We start from the raw sequence: 26,471 nt of genomic DNA, 5'->3' as shown, positions 1-26,471 counted from the left end.
CCTGGTATCTCATGGCTATGGATGTTGAAGGGCTGTCATGGTTGACACATCTCTGCAACATTATGTGGTCATCAGGGGCAGTTCCGGTGGAGTGGCAGAATGGAGTGGTTGTCCACGTTTTTAAGAAGAGGGACGAAGAGTGTGTTCTAACTATAGGAAAATCACTCTCCTCATCCTCCCTGGAAAGGTCTACTCCAATGTACTGGGGAGGATGGTCTTCAATTCTATATTGAGATCTCTACACATATGGCAGATGCTCGGTTTAGCCTGGTCTCTGCTCCAGCGAGTCAGATTTGTTTTTTGGTTCGTTCAATGCTCACGTTGGCAATGACAGCATGACCTGATGGGCATGATAGGGAGGAACGGCCCGCCAGATCTTAACTCGAGTGGTGTTTCGTTATTGTACTTCTGTGCAAGCTGCAGTTTGGCCATAACAAACACCATGTTCGAACTTAAGGATGCCCATCGGTACACTTGGTACCAGGGCAGCTTAAGTCGCAGTTTGATGATTGACTTTGTAGTCGTATCATCTGATCACCGACCATATGTTTTCAACACTCGGATGAAGAGAGGAGCGGAGCTGTCAACTGATCACCACCTGGTGGTGCGTTGGATCAATGGCAGGAGTAGATGCCAAGTAGATATGGCAGAAACCAAACATATAGTACGAATCCGAATGGACCTTGGAAAAGTCTACTCCAAGGTGCTGGGAAGGAGGGTCTTCAGTTCTGTATTGAGATATCTACACATGTGACAGATGCTCGTTTTAGCCTGGTCTCTGCACCAGCGAGTCAGATTCATTTTTTGGTTCTAAGACTATGAGCCAGATTTTTAGATAACTGAGTGGCATCCGCCCCGTTGGGGTGGATGCCATCTCGCCCAAAAGACCAGGTTTCCCTCAAAATATTGGCCAGTTATTAATAAAGCCCACTTGGTTTTGGTTTTACTTTGTTCTTCTCTGGAATTCCAACCTTTCCCTGTCGAACTTCAGCTCCATCCCACTAGAAGATGCGTTGTCGAGCTTGAGGTAAACACGGTGGGCATTTGATGAAGCTGAGGCCAAGCATCGTGTCTTGCCAACCCAAGATCTTCCCGGTCCAAAAACGACTTGCCATTCCGCGCCTGGCCGAGTCTTCTCTTACATTTTAACATGCTAAATTCCATTCTTATCTCTCGTTAACGGCCTCAGCTGAATCCCTTGAAAATTTTAAGCATTTATTTATGAAACAAGTAGAATGCATTAGGGCCCAGATTGTGCCACCTCTTGGCCACCCATCGATTACACCACTCTCCATCATTAACAGTAAGCCTCGTCTCCAGTGTGGTGCCCAAAAGGTTCAAGCATGCTATTGTTCAGCCCCTGTTTGAAAAAATCAGGTCTCGACACCAATGCATTATCAAGCTTTAGGCCGATTTCAAAGTTGCCTTTTATTTCTAAAGTTCTTGAAAAGGTAGTTCATGTCCAGCTACAGCCCTTTTTGAACAGAAATGCAATCCTGGAAGCTTTTCAGTCTGGGTTTAAATCACATCACAGTACAGAATCGGCTCTGTTAAAAAGTTTTTATTGACTCTCTCTTTGCACTGACTTTCTCTTAAAGGAGTCTCCAGGAGAAGCCTCTCTGCCTCTGTCCTGAGTTTTCTTTCTGCTTTGATCTCTTTTTCGACTTCTTCTTATATACTTCTTAGCATTTTCTTTTCATTCTCATTGAGTAGCTCTTTTTCAAGTTCTTCTCGTTTTGTGCTCTTATGGTCTCTCTCGGCTTTCATTGTTTGAAGCTCTTCTTTGATTTGCTGGAGCGTTTCTCTGTTGAGACTGTCTTTTATGTATATATGATCACGGAACTTTTTCTCTGTATCAGGCAGAAGCCTCTCTGACTCTGTCCTGAATTTCCTTTCAGCTTCGAGCTCTTTTTCGATCTCTTCCAATTTACTTCTCAACATTTCCTTGTCATTCTCAATGGTCTCTTTGTAAAGACGCTGCTTGCTCTCCAGAATCGTATGGAGCTCCTGGAAACGTTTTTCCAGTTCGTCCTTCTTTGCCGTTTCTTTGAGTAGCGCTTTTTCAAGTTCTTCTCGTTTTGTGCTCTCATGGTCTCTTTCGGCTATCATTATTTGAAGCTCCTCTTTGATTTGCTGGAGGGTTTCCCTGTTGAGACTTTCTTTGCTGTCCATCTGATCATGGAACTTTGTCTCTGTCTCCAGGAGAAGCCTCTCTGCATCTTTCCTGTATTTTCTTTCTGCATCAAGCTCTTTTTTGATCTCTTCCACTTTACTTTTCAACATTTCCTTCTCATTCTCTATGGTCTCTTTGTAAAGATGCTGCTTGCTCTCCAGAATCGTTTGGAGCTCCTGGAAACCTTTTTCCAGTTTGTCCTTCTTAGCCGCTTCATTGAGTAGCGCTTTTTCAAGTTCTTCTCGTCTTGTGCTCTCATGGTCTCTTTCGGCTTTCATTATTTCAAGTTCTTGTTTTATTTGCTGGAGCGTTTGATTGTTGAAAGTTTCTTTTCTGTTTATCTGATCACAGAACTCTGTCTCCTTGTCCCGGAGAAGCCTCTTTAATTGTTATCTGCTTTTTCTTTCTGTGTCGAGCTCGTTTTCGAGTTTCTTTCTCATTCTCTGCTCATGAATCACTTCATATTTCAGCTTCTCCTGCTCCTTCAGCACTGTCTCGTCGTAAAGAGCCTGCTGGCTCTGCAGCTGCGTATGGAGGTTTCTTTCTATCTCAATCTGCTTACAAGATGTTTCCTGTTTTTCTGTTTCCTGTTTCTCTATGACCAGCTGTGTTTCAAGCTGCTCAAATTGCACGTATTTGAGATCATTTTCTATATCCAAACTTAATCTCTTTTCTATCTGAGTAACCTACAAGGAAGGCTGGGTGTCTTTTTCTTGCATTAGGTCTACATTTAAAGCCAGACTTTCCTTATGTGGGTCATGAGTAGCCGTCTTACCATGATTATTGGAGGTCTTTTGTATCTCTTCCACTTCTGCTTTACGTCTGTGATTCTTCCTCAGGAATTTCTTCAACACCCGCTTGAAGTTGTTGGTGTCTTTATTGATCCTCTTTTTTTCATCAATCTGAACCGATATCTTGTTGGTTGCATTGGGCTCAGGAGGAACTTCATCCTTGGCTTATTTACCCTTAATCTTTCGAACAAACTTTTTCCAGTATTTCATTGTTATTTCTACTAAATCTGAAATGAATTATTTTAACTTATATAGTTTATGTATAGAAATATCACTGTTCATTCGCATTGACGAATACCAAAGAAAACTAAATACTAACACTAACTAACACTAATACTAAAGAATATGAGCTCAGAGACACCATCACTGACTGGGAGAAACATAATTTCCATTTAATCAAACCGTTTTGCTTCTCTAACATGTTCATGTAAACTTAACCTAATGACATTATGCAGGTAGAATGTTACATTAAAAGTTCCCTACTTCATTAACATCCGGCATCTTTACAAACGCGTTTGTGGTTCCAGTCTGTGGTGGGCCGGCGTACAGGGCCAACAGTTATTCATTTCATCCCCCCATGTTTCATTCACAATGCAACTTATGAATGCTATGAGGGAGTATCGCAATAAAGGAAAAAATTTTTACCTTCTTACCTCCTCCTTGAACTGTCACCTTATCATGGTGGAGGAGTTTGAGAACCCTAATGATCCCATGAGCTATGTTGTCTGGGGCACTTGGTGCCCTTGGTAGGGTCTCCTATGACAAATTGGTCTCAGGTAAAGGGTGAGACAAAGACTGGTTTAGAAGACCTTTCATGGAAAGAGCCAGTTTACCCAGCATGGAGTGTTTCCGGGGTACCACCCTGGAGCCAGGCCCGGGGTTGGGGACCATGAGCAAGCGCCTGGTGGCTGTGCTTTTGCCCATGGGGCCCGGTTGGGCCCAGCACGAAATGGCTCATCCAACTGAATGAGGAACATAAAGAGTCCAGTGCAATGTGAATCGGGTGGCAGACCCAGGTGGGAGTTTTGGCGGTCCAATCCCCGGACAAGGAAACGGACATGTGACAATGGGGCATGGAACGTCACCTCTCTGTCGAGGAAGGAGCTCGAGCTTGTGGAATAGGTTGAGCTAGGTACCGACTAGATATTGTTGGACTCACATCAACACATAGCATTGGTTCTGGAACCCAAGTCCTTGAGAGAGGTTGGACACTCTCCTTTGCTAGAGTTGTTCTAGGTGAGAGGCAGAGGACTGGGGTTGGATTTTTGTTAGCCCCAAGACTCTCAGCCTGTTTGTCGAGAGGGTAGCTTTCCTGCACCTTCAGGTCGGGGAATTGGTCCTGACTGTTGTTTGCGCTTATGCGCCAAATAGTAGCTCAGAGTACCCACTAGGCAACCCACTAGGGCTGCAACTAACGATCTGTCGATTATTTTTTTGGATTAATCGTAGAAGCATTCATTTCCAACCCTTTATTCAAAATCAGAACCAAAATCTTTAGAAAGTGCACAAACATGTTGCTCCTTGAGCTGTTATAATAATAATAAAATAAAACTAGAAGCCAAAATTCCAGGGGAAATTTTGATGGGTCTGTCCGGGCATTGGTCACAGCTGCGGGCATGGGATTTGTAAAATGGGGCTTCTTTACTGTGGTACTGCAGTATCACTTCAAAGAAGTTTTATTTTACAAATCCGTTGTTTCTTTACGTTTGACGGTCTTCGCGTGGCGGTCTTTAACGTAAGACATGTTCTTTTTTGCCATTCATAGCACAATAATAAATGGTCTGTCTTCCTGACAGACCCAATAAAAATTGACGAACACTAAAAACATACACATGTATGCTTTACATCTGCCAAATATAGACTTTTTTTTTTTAATAAAGTGCCACCTGAGCTGCCAGAACGATAAATAATTTATAGAAAAATAAAGAACAATACAAATCAGAACTGAATGTCAGAACTTGTTCTCTACACTACACTACACTGCAGATGCACACACTTGCAGACGCACACACTCACAAACTCTCACACTGACTCACACACACACTGCAAAAAATACTTTTCTAACTTAGTAGTTTTGTCCTGATTTCAGTCCAAATCTCTTAAATCAAGATACATTTACTAGACACATGAAATAGCATAAGAAATTATGTCTTGTTTTCTGATAAAACATCTCAAAATTAAGTGATTGTTTGTTTAAAACAAGCAAAATTATCTGCCAATGGGGTAAGAAAACTAATCTTAATGAGATATAATCTCAAACAGAAGTTTTAAGCATCACTTAATTTTCTCATGCCATTTTTCTTGTCTAGTAATCTTGATTTAAGATTTTTTTTAGATATTTGGACTGGAAACGAGACAAAATTACTAGGTAAGAAAAGCTTTTTTTGCAGTGTAGCTATACATGACAACAGATTGAAAAATGAATGGTCCAAAAAAGGCTACTTAATAGTCTTTTAATGCAAAGTAACTATAGCACCCCTGCTTTACTACTGTTATTTACGAGCTAACACTAACTTGTCATTCCTGTCAAGCTGGATGACGGGTAAACATTTACATTTACAGCATTTATCAGACGCGCTTATCCAGAGCGACTTACAATCAGTAGTTACAGGGACAGTCCCCCTGGAGCAACTTAGGGTTAAGTGTCTTGCTCAGGGACACAATAGGCGATCGTCCGCGGAGACGCTGTTTCATCCCCCCTCCACACCAACAAAAAGTAGGATTCAGTAGCGACTTACCCTGCTGCTGAACTCCCTTCTTCCTCCTCAAACACTCCAACATGTTTGCGTTTCAGGTGCTGGATCTTTGCCGTGGTGCTCCCGTGCCGTGCCATGTCGCTTTTGCATATTTTCGTGCAGATTCTCTGCCTCCGCCATGTATCTGTCCTCTACCTCCGCATCTGTACCAGTGCCGAAACATTCTAGCCCAACATGCCTGAATGACTACCGCCCTGTAGCACTTACACCCACAATCATGAAGTGCTTCGAGCGGTTAGTCCTGGCACATCTGAGGGACTTTCTCCCACCAACTCTGGACCCACACCAGTTTGCGTACCGTAGCAATAGGAGCACAGAGGATGCAGTCTCCATAGTGCTGCACTCTGTACTCACACACCTGGACAAGCAAAACACATATGCACGGATGCTGTTTGTTGATTTCAGATCAGCATTTAACACTGTCATCCCCTCTAAGTTAATCTCTAAACTTAGAGCCCTGGACATCAACACCTCACTTTGCAACTGGATTATGGACTTTCTGACCAGCAGACCACAGCATGTAAGGTCAGGCCACATCCGCTCCACTACTGTCACGCTCAACACTGGTGTACCACAGGGCTGTGTGCTGAGCCCCTTCCTCTACTCCCTCTTCACCCACGACTGCCGACCTATGTATGGATCGTTATTAAGTTTGCAGACCGTTATTAAGTTTGCAGATGACACCACGGTGATAGGTCTCATCGACAACAACGATGAGACTGCCTACAGGGAGGAGGTCCAGCATCTGGCCACTTGGTGCACAGAACATAATCTTCTCCTAAACACCACCAAGACCAAGGAGCTCATTGTGGACTTCAGGAGGGAGAGAAGGGGCTCGCATGATCCCATCCACATCAATGGGATGACTGTGGAGCCTGTCACATCCTTCAAGTTCCTGGGGACCCACATCTCAGAGGACCTGTCCTGGAGCATTAACACCTCCAGCCTGGTCAAGAAGGCTCACCAGCGCCTCTTCTTCTTGAGAACACTAAAAAAGAACAAGCTACCCACTACCATCCTGTTGAACTTTTACCGCTCTACAATAGAGAGCATCCTTACCAGCTGTCTCACAGTTTGGTATGGAAGCTGCACTGTTGCTGAGCGTAAGGCGATGCAGCGGGTGGTGAAAACTGTCCAGCGCATCACAGGGACTCCACTTCCATCCATTGAGGAAATCCAGAGGAAGCACTGCCTGCGTCGCGCTCGCAGTATTCTTTAGGACTCCTCCCACCCGGCCCACAAACTGTTCTCTCTCCCGCCTTCAGGCAGACGCTTCAGGCTACCACTGACAAGAACCAGCAGACTTAGGAACAGCTGTTTCCTTGCTGAACTCCTCTACACACCCCCCCCCCCCCCCCATACACTGCTGATAATCACTGCACTGTACTACACTTTATCCTGCACATATCACTTTATGTATATATATAACTTATTTGAACTGTATCCTGCACTTGCTGCTTATTGCACTTCTGGTTAGACCTAAACTACATTTCGTTGCCCTGTACTTGTACATGTGTAATGACAATAAAGTTGAATCTAATCTAATCTAATCTGTGCGCGAGAGAGACCGAGTGTGTTCACCCCCATTGTCCTGCTGGGGGACTTGCTCACGTGGGCAATGACAGCTGACCTGGAGGGGCGTGACTGGGAGGAACGGCCCGCCAGATCTGAACTCGAGTGGTGTTTCGTTATTGGACTTCTGTGCAAGCCGCAGTTTGGCCATAACGAACACCATGCTTGAACATAAGGATGCCCATCGGTACACTTGGTACCAGGGCAGCCTACGTCGCAGGTCGATCATTGACTTTGTAGTTGAATCATCTGATCTCCGACCATATGTTTTGGACACTCGGGTGAAGAGAGGAGCGGAGCTGTCAACTGATCACCACCTGGTGGTGAGTTGGATCAATGGCAGGGGAAGATGCCACATATACCTGGCAGAAACCAAACGTATAGTCCGTATCCAAATGGACCATGTTTCGCTCTGCAATTGTTCTGCTCTGCAATTGGGCTATAGTCGAGCGGTGGAAGGAATAGTTTGAGGAGCTCCTCAATCCCAGCAACACACATTCCAAGGCTGGGATGCCTGGGTATGGACTGTCCAATCTCAGGGGCAGAATTTGCAGAGATAGTCAAATAGCTACACAGCAGTGGAGCCCTGGGGGTGGATGAGATCTGTCCTGGTATTTCATGGCTTTGGATGTTGTAGGGCTGTCATGGTTGACACGTATGTACAACATTACGTGGACATCGGGGGCAGTTCCGGTGGAGTGGCAGACTGGTGTGGTGATCCTTGTTTTTAAGAAGAGGGATCAAAGGGTGTGTTCTAACTATAGGAAGATCACACTCCTCATCCATCAACAACCGCGCCTGGCCAAGTCTTATCTTGGCACAGAGGTCTTATCGGTAAATAAAACCTACATCCTCAAGGTCTTTTTTACTTCACATTAACTGGACACTCTTTGCTTGACAGAAACCTGGATGTGTCCTGGTGAGTCCAGTGCTCTAGCCGAACTGCTGCCATATGACTGCTCCTACTTTACTTCCCTGTGATGTTCTGGTTGCAGAGGATGTTTAGCAACAACGGGAGGTGGGTACTTTCAAGCCCCAGGTCGGAGCGACAGGATGCGACAGACGGTCACCATCCCCGCAGGCAATGCAGGTCGCTTCATCCCGTGTGGAGCGGGAGGAGAGGAGGCGGCGGCTCCAGACAGGGGCATGTCTCCACTGTGGGAGCCGGCTCATTGGAGGGACAGCTGCCCACGCCTCCCCTGGTCGGAGGGTCAAGAGAGGAAGGTTCCCTCCCCTACTAACTGTGGACAGTTCCTTATTCAAGTGTTGATGACCATCCCTGTGTTTCCTTCCGTGCTCTTGTAGACTTAGGATCAGCAGGTAATTACATCGCATGGTCTGTTGTGTCTACCTGTTGTATCCCTACCCATCCTCTGCAGTACACGATCTCGTTACAAGCCCTGCACACCTGTGTACGCGACGTCTGTCGAAAGCCCGCGAGCGCAGTGCACTCCATTCCTCCCGAATTCCTGGATTTGCACGAGGCCTTCTTGATTGACAAGGTGACGCGTCTTTTCCACCGCACCGTCCATGGGATTGCGCGATCGACCTCCTGCCAGGTAAAACCCCTCTTCGGTCACCTATTTATTCGTATTCCTCCATTGACCACAGCAGCGGTCAATGGAGGAATACGTGGCCGAGGCCCTACATCAGGGTTATATAGGCATTCACGTTCTCCCGCCTCCGCCCGTTTCTTTTTCGTGAAGAAGAAGGACAGGGGTCTGCGCCCATGCATTGACTACTGGGGGCTCTATGAGATCACGAGGATGTATTCATATCCTCTTCCAGTGATTCCCGTTACCATCGAGCGGCTCCGGGGGGGGTGACCTTCTTCAGGAAAGTGGACCTCTGAAGTGCCTACAATCTGGTGTGCCAATGCTCCGTCCGTTTTCCAGGGGTTCGTGAACGACGTCCTCCGAGACATGCTGGATAGGTTTCTAGTGGTGTACATAGATGACATCTTGGTGTTCTCCAAAACCCGGGCTGGACACCTCCAGCATGTGAGGTCAGTCCTCTCCCGCTTGCTTGCGCATCAATTGAATGTGAAGTCTGACAAGTGCTCGTTGTGCATGAAGGAGGTGGCATTTCTTGGCTATCACATAAGCTCAGCAGGAATCGCTATGGAGGAACCCAAGGTAACCACGGTGACTGAGTGGTCTGAGCCCACGTCTATTAAAGGGCTGCAGCGCTTTCTGGGGTTCGCAAATTACTATCACCGCTTCATTAGGAATTATAGTATGGTGGCAGCGCCGCTCACATCCCTCCTCCAGGGACAGCCAAACATGCTCCAGCGGACCGGTGCTGCAAAAGAGGCATTCTGTGCCCTAAAGGAGTTGTCTGTCACAGCACCGGTTCTCCAAATTCTCGACCTGACGAAGCCGTAGGACATGGTGGATGCCTCGGAGGTGGGATTGGGGGCGGTGCTGTCGCAGTATCATGGTAGCGGCAGGAATCTTCACCCTTGCGCCTTCTATTCACAAAGGATGACTGAGGCCGAAATTAATTAGGATGTGGGAAATCGGGAATTGTTGGTTGTACGAGCAGCGTTGGGGGAGTGGCGGCACCTGCTGGAGGGAGTGCAGCATCCCTTTGAGGTCATTACTGATCACAGGAATCTTGTTGGACTCGTTGGAGGCGCATTGGAATTTGTGGTGACGGTGCTTTGCGACACCTCAGTGGCACCTTTCAGATCGGAATTCGAACCTGCAACCTTCTGATTACGGGGCCACTTCCTTAACCGCTAAACCACCAATGCCCCAGATCAGAAGAAGACTGCTTACAACAACCAGGATACAGGGTCAATTAATCACTCTGCTTTTACTATGTATGAACTTGACCTTGGCCAAAGCCCTTCTGGGTTTTGAGGCAGGGCGCCACACGCCACATGTGAGGTTACCCATCTCCATTTGCTGGCCAGGTGTACGTAAGGCATCCATGACAGCGCTGAATTGTCTGACTGACCTTTAACTCTCCAGAATTTTCGCTGCATGTCTCTTTGTGTGTTCGTTGGAAGTTAACTGTGTGAAAAGACAGGCTTCATATAGCCCATAATTCACAATATGGCTCAAAAATATACTACAAGGCAAAAATATACTACAAGTAGCAGCTGTTGTAAACCCTGGGGTAACTCAGGGTTAAATGAGGCAAACGCAATGTGTGTATGAAAGCACTAATATAATCATAAGGGGAGGAAACTAAGGAATAGGCCATGTTTCTAAATAGTGACCATCAATGGAAGAAAGCTTTGTGATTGTCTGGAGATTGTCTCTGCTCATTCATGTTCCTTTTCTCCATGTCCTTATGTGGAGCTTCTGGAAGATAAGTTCTTTTCTTATTTCATCTGTCAACTGAATTAGCCCAGCACAGTATTTTCTCTAGTTTCAGCAATTCCTCTTTAGTCATCTCTTCGTAAAGAGCCTGCTTGTTCTCCAGCTGATCATGGAGCTTTGTCTGTGTCTCCAGGAGAAGCCTCTCTGTCTCTTCCCTACTTTCTTTTTCTGCTTCAAGCTCTTTCTCGACGTTCTCTCTGCTCCCCTGCTCATCTGCCACGTCGCTTCTCACCATGTCCTGCTCTTTCTTCAGTGTCTTTTTGTAAAAACCCACATGGCTCTGTAGCTGCGAGTGGATCTGCTGCAAGTGTTGTTCTAGTTCATTCCTGGTTACCGTTTGTTCAATATGTTTTAGAAGCTTATTTATTTTTCTGCCCCCGTGATCTCTTATCATTTCAACTCCCTCTTTTATTTTCTGGAGCGTTTCTCTGTTGAGACTTTCTTTGCTCATCTGATCACTGAACTTTGTCTCCCGGAGAAGGCTTTCTCTCTCTTTCCTATTTTTTCTTTCTGCTTCAAGTTTTTTTTCGAATTCTTCCAATTTGCTGCTCAGCATTTTCTTCTCATTCTCCATTGTCTCTTTGTAAAGAACCTGCTTCGCATGGACGTGCTGGGAACGTTTTACCAGTTCGTCCTTCTTAGCTGTTTCTTTGAGTAGCGTTTTTTCAAGTTCTTCTCGTTTTGTCTTCTCATGGTCTCTTTCAGCTCTCATTATTTGAAGCTCCTCTTTGATTTGCTGGAAAGTTTCTCTGTTGAGACCTTCTTTGCTGTCCATCTGATCAAGGAACTTTGTCTCTGTGTCCAGGAGAAGCCTCTCTGCCTCTTTCCTGATTTTTCTTTCTGCTTCGAGCTCTTTTTCAATTTCTTCCGATTTACTTTTCAGCATTTTCTTCTCATTCTCCATTGTCTCTTTGTAAAGAACCTGCTTCGTATGGACGTGCTGGAAACGTTTTTCCAGTTCGTCCTTCTTAGCCGCTTCATTGAGTAGCGCTTTTTCAAGTTCTTCTCGTTTTGTGCTCTCATGGTCTCTTTCGGCCGTCATTATTTGAAGCTCCTCTTTGATTTGCTGGAAAGTTTCCTTGTTGAGACGTTCTTTGCTGTCCATCTGATCATGGAACTTTGTCTCTGTCTCCAGGAGAATCCTCTCTGCCTCTTTCCTGATTTTTCTTTCTGCTTCGAGCTCTTTTTTGACTTCTTCCGATTGACTTTTCAGCATTTTCTTCTCATTCTCCATTGTCTCTTTGTAAAGAACCTGCTTCGTATGGACGTGCTGGAAGCGTTTTTCCAGTTTGTCCTTCTTTGCAGTTTCATTGAGTAGCGCTTTTTCAAGTTCTTCTCGTTTTGTGCTCTCATGGTCTCTTTCGGCCATCATTCTTTGAAGCTCCTCTTTGATTTGCTGGAGAGTTTCTCTGTTGAGACTTTCTTTGCTGTCCATCTGATCACGGAACTTTGTCTCTGTCTCCAGGAGAAGCCTCTCTGCCTCTTTCCTGATTTTTCTTTCAGCTTTGAGCTCTTTTTCGATCTCTTCTAATTTACTTCTCAACATTTCCTTGTCATTCTCTATGGTCTCTTTGTAAAGACGCTGCTTGCTCTCGAGAATCGTTTGGAGCTCCTGGAAACGTTTTTCCAGTTCGTCCTTCTTAGCCGTCTCATTGAGTAGCGCTTTTTCAAGTTCTTCTCGCCTTGTGCTCTCATGGTCTCTTTCGGCTTTCATTATTTCAAGTTCTTGTTTTATTTGCTGGAGCGTTTGATTGTTGAAATTTTCTTTTCTGTTTATCTGATCACGGAACTCTGTCTCCTTGTCCCGGAGAAGCCTCTTTAATTGTTATCTGCTTTTTCTTTCTGCGTCGAGCTCTTTTTCGACTTTCTTTCTCTTTTTCTGCTCATGAACTACTTCATGTTTCAGCTTCTCCTGCTCCTTCATCACTGTCTCTTCGTAAAGAGCCTGCTGGCTTTGCAGCTGCGTATGAAGGTTTCTTTCTATCGCAATCTGCTTGCAACATGTTTCCTGTTTTTCTGTTTCCTGTTTCTCTGTGACCAGCTGTGTTTCAAGCTGCTCGAATTGCACGTGTTTGAGATCATTTTCTATATCCAAACTTAATCTCTTTTCTATCTGAATAACCTACAAGGAAGGCTGTGTGTCTTTTTCTTGTATTAGGTCTACATTTAAAGCCAGACTGTCCTTATGTGCGTCATGAGTAGGCGCCTTACCATGATTATTGGAGGTCTTTTGTATCTCTTCCACTTCTGCTTTACGTCTGTGATTCTTCCTCAGGAATTTCTTCAACACCCGCTTGAAGTTGTTGGTGTCTTTATTGATCCTCTTTTTTTCATCAATCTGAACCGATATCTTGTTGGTTGCATTGCGCTCAGGAGGAACTTCATCCTTGGCTTATTTTTTACCCTTAATCTTTCGAACAAACTTTTTCCAGTATTTCATTTTTATTTCTACTAAATCTGAAATGAATTATTTTAACTTATATAGTTTATATATAGAAAATGTCACTGTTCATTCTCATTGACGAATACCAAAGAAAACTAAAAACTAACACTAACTAATACTAATACTAAAGAATATGAGCTCAGAGACACTGTCACTGACTGGGAGAAACATCATTTCCATTTACTCAAACCGTTTTGCTTCTCTAACATGTTCATGTAAACTTAACCTCATTAGGTTAAGTTCATTAACATTCGCCATCTTTACAAAAGTGTTTGTGGTTCCAGTCTGTGGTGGGCCGGTGTACAGGGCCAACAGTTATTCATTTCATCCCCCCATGTTTCATTCACAATGCAACTTATGAAAGCTATGAGGGAGTATCGTAATGAAGGCAAAAAATTGTACCTCCTCCTTGAACTGTCACCTTATCATGGTGGAGGAGTTTGAGAACACTAATGATCCTAGGAGCTATGTTGTCTGAGGCACTTGGTTATAGTATAGTAGCTCAGAGTACACACCCTTTTTGGCGTCCCTGGGACGAGTGCTAGATAGTGCTACGACTGAGGACTCCATTGTCCTGCTGGCGGACTTCAATGACAGCATGACCTGTAGGGGCGTGACTGGGAGGAACGGCCCGCCAGATCTTAACTCGAGTGGTGTTTCGTTATTGGACTTCTGTGCAAGCCGCAGTTTGGCCATAACGAACACCATGGCTATGAGTTGTCATGGTTGACACGTCTCTGCAACATTACATGGACATTGTGTGCAGTTTCGGTGGAGTGGCAGATTGGTGTGGTTGTCCACGTTTTTAAGAAGAGGGACCAAAGGGTGTGTTCTAACTATAGGAAGATCACACTCCTCATTCTCCTTGGAAAGGTCTACTCCAATGTACTGGGGAGGAGGGTCTTCAAATCTGTATTGAGATCTATACACATATGGCAGATGCTCGGTTTAGCCTGGTCTCTGCTGCGGCGAGTCAGATTCATTTTTTGGTTCGTTCAATGCTCACGTGGGCAATGACAGCATGACCTGGAGGGGCGTGACTGGGAGGAACGGCACGCCAGATCTGAACTCGAGTGGTGTTTCGTTATTGGACTTCTGTGCAAGCCGCAGTTTGGCCATAACGAACACCATGTTCAAACTTAAGGATGCCCATTGATACACTTGGTACCAGGGCAGCCTACGTCGCAGGTCGATCATTGACTTTGTAGTTGAATCATATGTTTTGGACACTCTGATGAAGAGAGGAGCGGAGCTGTCAACTGATCACCACCTGATGGTGAGTTGGATCAATGGCAGGAAAAGATGACACGTAAACTTGGCAGAAAACAAACATATAGTACGAATGCGAATGGACCTAGTTCCGCTCTGTAATTGTTCCGCTCTGCAATTGGGCTATAGTCCGGAAGTGGAAGGAATACTTTGAGGAGCTCCTCAATCCCACCAAGGCTGGGATGCCTGGGTATGGACTGTCCAATCTCATGGGCAGAAGTTGCTGAGGTAGTTAAATAGCTACACAGCAGTGCAGCCCCGGGGGTGGATGAGCTCCGTCCTGGTATCTCATGGCTTTGGATGTTGTAGGGTTGTCATGGTTGACACGTCTCTACAACATTACGTGGACATCGGGGCAGTTCCAGTGGAGTGGCAGACTGGTGTGGTGATCCACGTTTTTAAGAAGAGGGGTGTGATCTAACTATAGGAAGATCACACTCCTCAGCCTCCCTGGAAAAGTCTACTCCAAGGTACTGGGAAGGAGGGTCTGTATTCCTGGCGAACTTCACCTCAATCCCACTGGAAGATGCGTCGTCAAGCTTAAAGTAAACACGGTGGGCAGTTGACGAAGCTGAGGCCAAGCGTGTCTTGCCAACCCAAGAAGATCTTCCCGGTCCAAAAACGACTGGACACTCGCCATTCCGCGCCTGGCCGAGTCTTCTCTTACATTTTAACATGCTAAATTCCATTCTTATCTCTCGTTGCTGAATCCCTTGAAAATTTTTCCAGTATTTATATGTAGACAATGTCAAAGAAAACTAAATACTAACACTAACTAATACTAAAGAATATGAGCATATATATACACACACACACACACACACACACACACACACACATATATATATATATACACATTCACACACACACACATATATATACATACACACACACACGCACACAAAATAATATTTTATCTGTTCTTGAAGTGTGACAATGCGTACGAGGCTCTAACTCAAAGAGATTGTCGTTAAGGCGACAATCTCTTTTTACGTTTTTCGTTTCTACTCGATAGCTGCGCGACGGTCCCTAACTGACGTAAGCGGAAGTGTTAAGTCTACGTGGGAAAGGAAGGTTGGCTCAGAATGGTTGCGAGTGAATGCGGCTTCGCTGGTGGGTGGGTGTCTCGGCGTTGGTCCCCTGGCTCCTTCCCGCCCCTTTAGGTAAACGTCCCGGCGCCCGGCGGGCCGGAGAGAATAAATGGGAGGGACGGCGCGACATCTGTAATGCTGCGCCGGTCGCGGGTGTTTCTCCGGCAGGTGGTGAATCTGATGGCCCGGAGACCCGACCTGTTCTGCGGAGCCATCGTGCTGAGCTGCCTGCTCGTCCTAGCGGTCAAGCTCACCTGCAGGTAAAACCGGGACAGCAGGCCAGTATGCACGTCGCGTGCGAGACACGCGTTTCGTTTCGTTTCTTTTCACGTCACATGTCGCCGCTGCCTGTTCTGTTCTGGCCGGATTATGGACCGTGAACTTCACTTGACTACTAAATTACTTCTTCCTGCATGATCTCTCCATCTGATGAGGTGGGAGGAGAGACCAGGCCTTGCTTTCTGTCGGTCATTTTAAACAATCCGGCCATTCATACACTTCTTTTAAGCCCATCAGAGAGTAATGGCATAAATTACTTTTAGTTTTAGTAAAGTGTCCTTGTGGGCTAGAACTTTTGACAACGACACACACAGTTTGCAGAGAATAGTTGTCTGCTTCTGTTTCTCTCTCCTTCCTCTTTGTCCAGCGTTTAAGAATAATTGCGTACATTTCAATAGTTTCTGGGTTGAAGGTGTCGGCATTTTGGCGTTATGTGCTGAACAGTTGGCAGCCATTCTCAACGGCATTAAGACCGTTGAGAATGGTCGCGTGTGCGACCCTGAAGTAACCACGTGGCCTCGCCCTGCAGCCGAGCGAAGAATGTGGTGGCCCCGCCTCGTCCCCCGGTGCGCTTCTTCTCGCCCGACGTGCCGGTGGTGGACCTGTTCCTGGGCCAGCTGGAGCAGGTGGACCGGCTGAGGGCCGTGGCCGAGGTCTCGCTGGTCTTCTTCTACGCGCCGTGGTGCGCTCACTCCATCGCTGGCCGCGAGGAGGTGCAGCAGGTGGCGCTGCGGCTCGCCAGGGAGGTAAAGCGGCACGACGCCTTGTCCTAATGCACATTTTTACAGGGGGCGGTGCTGACCGTTGCTGAACCCGCAGGTGCAGTTTGTGGCGGTGAACTGCTGGTGGAGTCAGGGGAGGTGCAGACGGAAGCTGAACTTCTACCGGTACCCCGTCGTCCATCTGTTCTATCGCAGGTGCAGGAAACCACATCTAGGCTCCGTGTGTCAGTTCATCATGGTTTGTGGTGCGGCTCGTTGGTCCTGAGCTGCTTCTGTTTCGGTTCCGGTCATTGTTCCTTAACTCGTGTTTTTGGCTTTTGCAGTTTTGGGCCGATTGAGTACAAGGGACCCTTCACGGCGGCTTACGTGGAGCGTTTTATCAGGAAGGTGGTAACCCCCCTCACCTATCTTCCCTCCAGAGCGGTCCTCCGAGAGTTCCTGTCCTACCACGAGGTACGCTCGGCAAACCACACGCATGAAATGCCTGATTCCACTAGAATCTGCCGATTAATGGCCCTGTTGGCTTGCCGTAGTGGAGGCCTCATAGTAAAGTTACTCAAATCATTATTAATTATTACTACTACTTCTTAATAGGCTTTGCTAAGGAGTTAAATTCATGTGGTCTTGTTCTTTTCATATTAAGTGACATTAGTACAATGTCACTTAATAATGTCACCATTAGGGGCGCCCCTCTGGATGTGTCTCCCGCCGTAGTCACAATGAAGCCAAACGCTCGTCATATGTCCTCGTCTTCGATCTCAGGAGACTTGCGTTTGTCTGATCATCTCCGTCTATCTCCGCCTCGGCAGGAGTCCCCCATGATTAGAGAGGTGCTGCACTAGACCCCTGCTAGACCACTATAAGCATTTTATATCAAACTGGAGAGGGCGTGAGAAACCATATGGGCTGAGAATAGGTCAACCTGTCAGTATGTATGGAGCTGCTGGAGATGTTTTTCTACTTTGTTCCTGGTAACCATTTTTTAAAAAGATTTTTTGCTAGTTTTTTTTTTTTTTGGTTTTCTGCGTTCATGGTCTCTTTCATCTCTCATCATTTCAACTCCCTCTTTTATTTGCTGGAGCGTTTCTCTGTTGAGACTTCCTTTGCTCTCCATGCGTGGACCTGCTTGAAATGTTTTTTTCAGTTCGTCCCGCCAGTGGCAGTTGTGACAGCGACGTGATTACGAACTGTCCGATTAGGGTTAAAGACGTGCGTTTTTTACATTTCTATTCATTTTGCGACTGGTTCTGTTCTGCTGTGGTCTTTATTATCATTATAAAGACTTCAATTCTACACTGACAGCTAGCGTAGTGAAGTTTTTATTTATTTATTTTTATGTAAAGTCACTTGACTGGTTTTGACATCGGTGCTCCAGTCCGGATGTTTGTTCTTGGCGCTCAGAACACACACGTTGGCATATCAGCGCCTGTTCGAGTTCAAGGACACGCTAAACAGCTTACAGTTACGTTGTGTCCTGCTTTGCGAAACGAGGGCGTGGCGTTTTGCATCTGTTTTTACTGCCCTGGCAGTTCCAGAACAGTACAGTACTACAACGCCACTAACTTTTGCGTACTGTTAATTTCCTCAGCCAGGTGTGGTGGGATTCTTTGAGTTTAACTCCTCCCCTCAGCCTCCTGGCTACACCACCTTTCTGTCTTCTGCACTTCACGCCCTAAAGAGAGGTGAGACTTGACAAGACCCGGATCGTTGCAGCATGACACCATGCTTGAAGCTGATTTGCTTTGTTCCTCTGTAATTGGTCCAGATTTCCGAGGGGCGGTGCGGTTTGCGGTTGTGACTAATAAAGACGTGGCAGCGGCTATCTCCGTCCACGAGGATGAAACCGTTTACCTGCACAGACGCTTCAACTCTTCTCTGGTATGCATCTTTTAATAGAAAACAGTTCTTTCAGATGCCTTTATGATGTCAATAATATAAAAAAAAAAAAAATTCTCAGATACTGACAGTTGAGGGTCAAAGGTCAAGAATATTATAGATTTATTTCTTTAATTGTGTAATTTCCCATTTTATTCTTTTTATCAATGTGCCATGGGCCCTGGGTGACATGTTCTTTCAAAGATTCTTTTCTATCACACGTATACATATAAAATACATACAGACATACACATAACATGTTATATAATATATGATTTTATATGATTCATAGTGACATTAAAGATAACATCATTTGAGATATCATTCTGTATCTTCCCTCCCCCAGACCTTCCCACGGCAGGAGCGCAACTTCACGTCGCAGAACATCTGCAGCTGGGTGTTCGAGCACAGTGAGAGCATTCTGCACTGGCTGTCCCCCACCGGGGCCAAGAGCCGCAGCCTGGAGGAGGAGCTACGCAAGGGCCCCGCCCTACTGCTCTTCATCCCACACAACCCGCTCGGAGCCCATCACCCGCTCCTCACGCAGGTTGGCAATGTCCTTGCTGCCTAGATAAAGCTTTACTCGAACCCTAACGCCCACCCTGTCTGCTTCTCAGATCGCCGATGTTGCCGAGCGGTACCACTCCTGCAGCAGCCCGTCATTTTCGCACTTCCAGGGTGGCGATGGCTTCACGCTTCGTACCCCAGACGGCTCTCGACCGCTGTGCTGCAACACCCTGATGCTGCCCGGCTGGAGGTCCGTCTCTCGCTCCTCTCAGAGCGTCTGTGAGCTCTGTCTCAACCGCTCCATCTTTGGCTCGGATGCGGGCCTAGGTCTTGGCGTGGCGCTGTCTGCGTCCGGTCGCTGCTCCGGGGTGGAGCTGGAGGCGGCGCTGGGTCCCTACCTCCGGCAACTCTCAGTCTCAGGACCCCAGCAGCTCCTGTCCTTCTCTGCAGCCTGCAGCAACGTCCCCGACGCCTACAGCCCCTTCACTCACTACAGTGCCTGCTGCCGCAGCCTTCAGCCTGGTGCAGGGGTTCCGGAGCCCCGCCCACAGGAATCAGGGCAGCAGACGTCCAAACCTCATGCACTTACCCCGTCTGCAACTGGAGTCGATTGTTCATTAGCCGACTCGATCACAGGACTTCGCTGTCGGACCAATAAGACGCTACGGTTCTACCTGCTGGACTCACACTTGCACTGGACATTTGCTGCTGGACTGGGAGCGCTGGGAAATGGCAGTGGACAGGTGTTCGCCACCATAGTGAACCTCCCGGACGAGACACACTACGTTCTCAACCACCAGGAAGGCCTGAAGGAGTCGTTAGGTAAAGATGCCTTCATACAATAAATAATGAAGGAACTGGCTGAAAATTATTAATTTGCAGCTGAATGATGTATTACAGTGAACCAAACTGTCATTTTAGTTTTTATTAGTCTTAGTCATGTCTAGACTCATTTTAGTCTAGTCAAATTTTATTAGAATAAAACATTTTAGTTGTATTTGTCAGTCTAGTTTTAGTCAATAATTTTTTTTTCCTCGTTATTCATTTAACCCAGTCAATATATCAAATTCAAATTTAATTTGACATGTACACAGTCATAGATGGTATGATATGCAGTGAAATGCTTTTGCTACTGCTATTGACCTTAATATTGCGTGAAGTGAAACATAGTCTTCGTCTTCCTCCGCTTATCCGGGTCCGGGTCGCGGGGGCAGTATCCCTAGTAGGGAATCCCAGACAGCCCTCTCCCCAGCCACCTCCATCAGCTCCTCCGCCAGGACCCCAATGCGTTCCCAGACCAGACTTGAGTAGGGCTGCACGATTTGGGGAAAAAGACATATTGAAATTATTGAGATCAATATTGTGATATGCGATTGCAATATGATAAAGGACACTTGCTTGCATATCAATGAAAAGTCGCATACAAATTACTAATAGTGAAATGTTTAATTTCAAAGTGAAACATACAAACTACTTATAACAACTTGAAATGCCCAGTGCTTTCAAAATGCAATATTCTACAAGATTAAATAATCACAAAAAACTCTTTACATTACTGTCGAACGACAAACCCTGGTAAGGCTTAAACAACTGTTTTGATTATATTTGGCCATTATAAAATCCTGTATTATAGTTCTTACGTTTAACAACCAAAACGTTGTTTGGAGGCTGACTTGAATGCATAGCTTCGCTAGCTTAGCCTCTCTTAGCTAAGGTTAAGCCTAATAAAACGGCCAAATATATTCAAAACAATTGTCCAGCCTTACCTATGAAATGTAATCCCCCGGGATCTGGTTTGGAGCGTACAGCGGTTTGTACAGCCCCAAGCAGTTCTACTCCCTCCCAAATGTCCGAGCTCCTCACCCTATCTCTAAGGCTGCGCCCGGCCACCCTACGGAGGAAACTCACGTTGACTGCTTGTATCCGCGATCTTGACCGGCAAATCGAGAGCCTTGCTTTCTGGCTCAGCTCCCTCTTCACCACTCGTGAACAAGACCCAGAGATACTTAAACTCCTCCACTTGAGGCAGGACCTCTTTCCTGACCCAGAGTTGGGAAGCCACCCTTTTCCGCTCGAGAACCATGGTCTCAGATTTGGAGGTGCTGATCCTCATCTCAGCCGCTTCGCACTCTGCTGCGAACCTACCCAGCAAGAGCTGAAGGCCAGAGCCTGATGAAACTAGGAGGACCACATCATCCGCCAAAAGCAGAGACGAGAACAGAACTGGTGAAACAGAGCAGCCCTGGCAAAGTCCAACCATCACCAGGAACAGGTCCGAGTTACTGCTGGCTATGCGGACCAAACTCAAGCTCCTCGGGTACAGGGACTGAATGGCCCTTAACAAAAGGCCATCCACCCCTTACTCCTGGAGCGCCCCCCATAGGGTGCCCCTGGGGACACGGTCATAAGCTTTCTCCAAATCCACATGTAAAAAAAGACCATGTGGTGTGGTAGAAGAGAATAGAGTGTGTAAAACTCTTTCTCCCTCCACACAAAGCACTGTATTCAACCACTCCAATTTGATGTTACCTGGCAGAAAGAGGCATGGCACAATAGAGGTTAAAAATGAACAGTTTCTAATTTATTAACACCGGTAAATAATTATTGTAGATACATGTGAATATTGAATGTAAAAAGGTACCAAGGTTACAGAGAAAATAAAAATGAGAAGAAAGAGTAAAGGGGGAGAAGAGAAAGAGAGGGGGAGAGAAAGGCTCAGAAGCCTTCTGGCTTCCGATGGAAAACCCCCTGAGCAAGAAAGCTCAGAGGTCCCTTTTTCCACATGTGAGCAGACTTTTATACCCCTGGCCTACAGGAAGTTGTCACTGGCCTACAGGAATGTCACACCTCCCCCTGCAGACATCTGTTATGCAAGGCAAAAGCAGGCTCCCGTGATGTCCATTCTTACACACAAAACACAGGTGCATTGGTTGGGCAAACTCCCATGCCCCCTCTATCCCCCCAGCAAGGGTAAAGAGCTGGTCCACAGTTCCATGGCCAGGACTCAATCTGAGATTTAACTGTCGACTGGACCCACCTCTCCAGTACCTTGGAGTATACCTTTCCAGGGAGGTTCGACTACCTCAGCAACTTCTGCCCCTGAGATTGGACAGTCCATACCCAGGTATCCCAGCTGTGGTTCCTCCTCGGAATGCGCGTCGATGGGATTGATTACCTCCTCAAAGTATTCCTTCCACCGCCCAACTATAGCCCCAGTAAACATCAGCAGCTCAACATCAGCACTGTACACAGTGTGAACGAGTTGCTGCCTTCCTCTCCTGAGGCGTCGGATGGTTTGCCAGAACCTCTCCTGAGGCGTCGGATGGTTTGCCAGAACCTCTCCTGAGGCGTCGGATGGTTTGCCAGAACCTCTCCTGAGGCGTCGGATGGTTTGCCAGAACCTCTCCTGAGGCGTCGGATGGTTTGCCAGAACCTCTTTGGAGCTGATTGGTAGTTTTTCTCCATGGCCTCACTGAACTCCTCCCACACCCCTGAGATTTTGCCTTCTGACCACAGCTAGCAACAGCCGCCTCAACAATTGCAGAGCGGAACAAGGTCCATTCGGACTCAATGTCCCCCACTGCTCTCGGGATGCGATCAAAGCTCTGCCCGAGGTGGGAATTGAAGACCATCTTGACAGGTTCTTCTGCCAGATGTTCCCAGCAGACTATTACTATACATTTGGGTGTGCCAGGTCTATGTGGCATCTTCCCCTGTCATCTGATCCAACTCACCACCAGGTGTCCCAGCAGGACAATTGAGTCCCCAGTCGGAGCACTCTCTCTCAAGGTCTTGGATTCCTGAGCCAATGCTATGTGTCGAGGTGAGGTACTACTCAACCTCTTCCACAAGCTCCAGTTCCTTCCCCGCCAGAGAGGTGACGTTCCATTTCCCAATAGCCAGTTTCCTTGTCTGGGGATCGGAACGCCAATGTTCCCGCCTCGGTCTGCCACCCGCTCCACATTGCACCGGACCCTTCATGTTCCTCCAGCGGGTGATTGGTCCACAGTTTGATGAGCCCATGTATCTGGTTCGGGCTGGGCCCGGCCGGGCCCCATGGGTGAAAGCCCAGCCACCAGGCGCACGCTTACGGGCCCCAAACCCAGGCCTGGCTCCAGGGTGGGACCCCGGTAACCCTCTGGGATGAGTACTCTGACTCTTTGTTTTTCCTTCCATGAAAGATCTTCTGAATCATTCTTTGTCTCAGCATTTACCTAAGACCAATTTGTCATGGGAGACCCTACCCCAGACAACATAGCTATTAGGATCATTAGGGCTCTCAAACTCCTCCACCACGATAAGGTGACTGTTCAAGGAGTATTCCAGTGTCCTACGGCCGCTTAGTCTTTTTCTCCCAGCCATCTGCTCACCCACCACCATATATCTATAACCCACCACAAGCATTCTGAAATCAAAATAATGCGTGAGTGGGAATTGAGGAAGTGCGACTGAATATGATAAAATCATTTTTATTATGGAAATTTACTTATCAGGGAGAATGATAATCACTCACTCACAAGTTTTTTTTTTTTTTTTTTTTTACATTGCAGATCGAATCTGAAGACTCAAAATAACACACTTGACATTATGTAGTAAAAAGATTTTGTCTCCATGAGCAGTGGGCAGCCATGACAGCCGCCCGGGGAGCAGTGTGTGGGGACGGTGGTTTGCTCAGTGGCACCTTGTTGGTTCGGGATTCGAACCCTTCTGAATACTGGGCTCACTGACTCCTAAAAAACGTTGAAAGGGATTTCGTTTAAATGCAGAATCCATTTTTAAAGGAATAGTTTTGTATTTTGGCGACGTTGAACTGACTGAAACGGACCGTTTTAAAATCTACAATGGTTGTTTTGTTGCTTCAGAACACTTGATCCGGAACTTCAGTGCTCCTTACAGTCTGCTGCAGAGGCACCTGGTTGGTGAGCGAGATCTTCGCCCCCCGTCTTCCCTCATTCAGGAGGTGACGACCGCCTCTTTCCTCAATGTTGTGATGGACCCTAAAACGGTGTGTATTTCAAACTGCCTATTTCTCAGTCATTCGCGGTGCTCTGGACAGTCCACGTGAAGCTTCTCCCTCTCGCCCTCCTGCAGGACGTCTTGCTGTTCTACTACACCAAATGGTGCGGGTTCTGCACGGCCCTGAACCATGTCGTTGTTCAGCTGGCCAGGCTGTTTGAGGGCGACGGCGGATTCACCGTGGCCAGGTGAGCGGCGTGGGTCGGGGGGTTCTCGCGGGATCTGACTGTGGATGCGGGGGTGTAATGTTTTGTCCCGTGGTGTCACCAGGGTGAACGTCGGCAGTAATGACCTGCCGTGGGAGTTCATGGCGGACCACGTCCCTGCTGTGCTCTTCTTCCCCAAACACAGGTAGGAGGAATAGTGTGTGCTGACTTTCCCCCGGGACAAATCCCAAAACAACACTTTATTTCAAATTCAAATACTTGCTTTTGATTATTGGTGTTGATTTGACTGGTAGCATGGATTCAAGTTTCCCCTTGTTATGACTGAAGTGCACTGAAGTCCATCAGACCGAAGAGCATCTTGCGCCATACTCAACAGAGCGACTCGCAGAGCCTGTAGAGCAGGGGTCACCAACCCTGGTCCTGGAGGGCACCAGTCCTGCACATCTGTGTTTGCCTTCATTTTGCACCCCTGGTTCAACTTCTGTATGTGTTGAACAAGGTGTGGTGGAACATGGAAAGTGCAGGACTGGTTTAACTTTGACCTCCGCGTGCTGTGAAGAATTAGCGCTGTGAAGAATTAACAAAAGCATCGAAGCGGCGCTCAAACAAAGTTGGAGGAGAGGTAGGTTCTAGCAGTGATTATTTAATTCTGCCGTATGCGCCACAGGAAGGCGGTGAGAGAAAAAAGGATGCTGTAGGTCTGCCAGGTTTGTTCTGACCGTGAACGTTGTTGGCAGTGTAGTAGAAATAATGAGACATAGTCATGATCGCGGGGGCAGTGCTCAGTCATGGCGTTAACCCCTTTATCAGGAGTCCATTCCTTTTTTTTTTTATTTGTCCATTCTTTTTTTTACATATATCATTATTATATTGTATTTATTTTTTTACATTATCCATTCATTTTATACATTCCCAAAATATATATTTGTGATCTGCATTATTTTTTTTTTCCACATCGTCTCTTACTTTATCTCTCTTAAGGTTAAAAATACCTAACAATTAATTTTCCAAAAATTTCCTTTTGTTGTGTGTGTGTGTGTTGTGTTATGATGGCCATGTTACACCATTATTATAGTAGTGTTTTTTTTTTTTTTTTTTTTTCTGTCTTACAGGAAGCACCTGAGTGTGAAGTACTCAGACAACGCCCCCATCACCCTGCCCAACTTGGTCCGGTTTGTCCTGAAGCACACAGATCAGGCAGGGCCAGGGCCGGCGGCGGGGTCTGGGGCGTGGTCTCTGCTGGAGGCGGAGCTGCGGCAGCTGCAGGGGGAGGTGCGCACGCTGCAGCGGGCGCGGGAGCGCCTCTCACAGCAGCTGGCCACGCTGTGGCGTGACAACCGGCGCATCTCGCTGCACGCGCATGCCGTGGAGTCCCAGAATGCCGAGCTGCAGCGGCAGAGCCAGCAGCTGGAGGAGCTGCACCGGCAGAAGAACCTGCAGCTCGGCGACGCCGTCCGCAGGCTGCAGGAGCTCGCTGACGCCTCCGAGAGCCTGCTGACGGAGAACACGTTGCTGAAGGTGCTGCTCACCGCCATGAAGGAGCGGCGAGCCGAGCAGGAGGAGATGCCGGACGATGATGCAGACGAGATGACGGACGATGAACTCGATGGAGAACAGAAGGAGGGCAAAGAAGCTGCTTCTTGATTATAAGAATGATGTTCGGAACATAATTAGTCCAGACGAGGATAACGAGACCCACCAGAGCAGCAGGATCTGCTGGAACGGGATCTTGTTCTTGTTGGCAGAACATGTGCAGATTTGTGGAGGGGGAAAAATGTTCTGAACATTTCAGGTATTGATCTGAGCATGATGAAACCAACCAAGACCTGGACTTGGGTTCTGAATTCTGAGGAGACGGGGAGCCAGAAATCTGATCAAACCTTGGACATGGACGTTGTTTGGCGCGTTATGTTTTTCCTTCAGAGCCACGTCTGTCTGTCTGACTGTCTATGGTGGCAAACCTTTAATTGCCAAAGACCATTTTCTTTGATAAAAGTAAGTCTATTTTTACACAAGAAGCATCTATTCTTATGTAATGATTCAGGTATGAAGAACAAAACTGCTGCATCTGTTTACAGATAGATTTCTACTGATTAAAACCTGTTTAATTTAATTCTTCTCCTTGGCTGCCTGGTTTATTATAAAGCACTTTGGGGGTCCCAGACGTAAGGGACCTTGATGGTCATATTCTGAACCAAACTAGTCCTGGCTACAGGGCTTTCTGTTTGAAATATTAATTTTTTCAATTTAAATATTTGGGTTCGACAAATTACTCAAGAATTTAATGGGTTTATTTGGCAGTAAAAATCTTCATAAAATAATTTAGTATTTTTTAAAAACAAATCTTGTATATTATTAATTTATACGTCTCCGTGCCATACCTGAATAGATTTTTTACTTTATTTATTTTGCCCCAGTTAATAAATGATTGTGTATTTCAGTGCAGATTTCCAGCTCGAAGGACTTTTATTTTGGGGCAGT

At 46.6% G+C, this 26,471-nt stretch overlaps 1 protein-coding gene across 6 annotated transcripts; it reads left to right on the top strand.

Annotated features, from left to right (window-relative positions):
• The first annotated feature begins 15,402 nt into the window (after positions 1–15,402).
• txndc11 (thioredoxin domain containing 11) lies at positions 15,403–26,108 on the top strand. 6 transcript variants are annotated; one of them, XM_028972091.1, is made up of 13 exons: positions 15,403–15,496; positions 15,593–15,684; positions 16,233–16,449; positions 16,523–16,620; positions 16,749–16,878; positions 18,014–18,107; positions 18,191–18,303; positions 18,647–18,847; positions 18,918–19,629; positions 23,670–23,812; positions 23,899–24,011; positions 24,094–24,174; positions 25,103–26,108. In XM_028972091.1, the coding sequence occupies exons 2-13, from the start codon at positions 15,605–15,607 to the stop codon at positions 25,632–25,634; spliced, it is 2,514 nt and encodes an 837-aa protein (XP_028827924.1). In that variant the 5' UTR covers positions 15,403–15,496; positions 15,593–15,604; the 3' UTR covers positions 25,635–26,108. The 6 variants fall into 6 exon arrangements, 5 of the variants coding, with proteins under 5 accessions (XP_028827924.1, XP_028827922.1, XP_028827921.1 ...); XM_028972089.1 differs by having other exon boundaries at positions 16,523–16,878; XM_028972088.1 differs by having other exon boundaries at positions 15,403–15,684; positions 16,523–16,670.
• The last annotated feature ends 363 nt before the right edge of the window (positions 26,109–26,471 follow it).

The sequence above is a fragment of the Denticeps clupeoides genome, chromosome 3, assembly GCF_900700375.1.
Source record: "Denticeps clupeoides chromosome 3, fDenClu1.1, whole genome shotgun sequence".
Lineage (NCBI taxonomy): Eukaryota > Metazoa > Chordata > Actinopteri > Clupeiformes > Denticipitidae > Denticeps > Denticeps clupeoides.
Note: the sequence above shows the minus strand (reverse complement) of the source record. Positions and strands in the feature narration are given on the sequence as shown.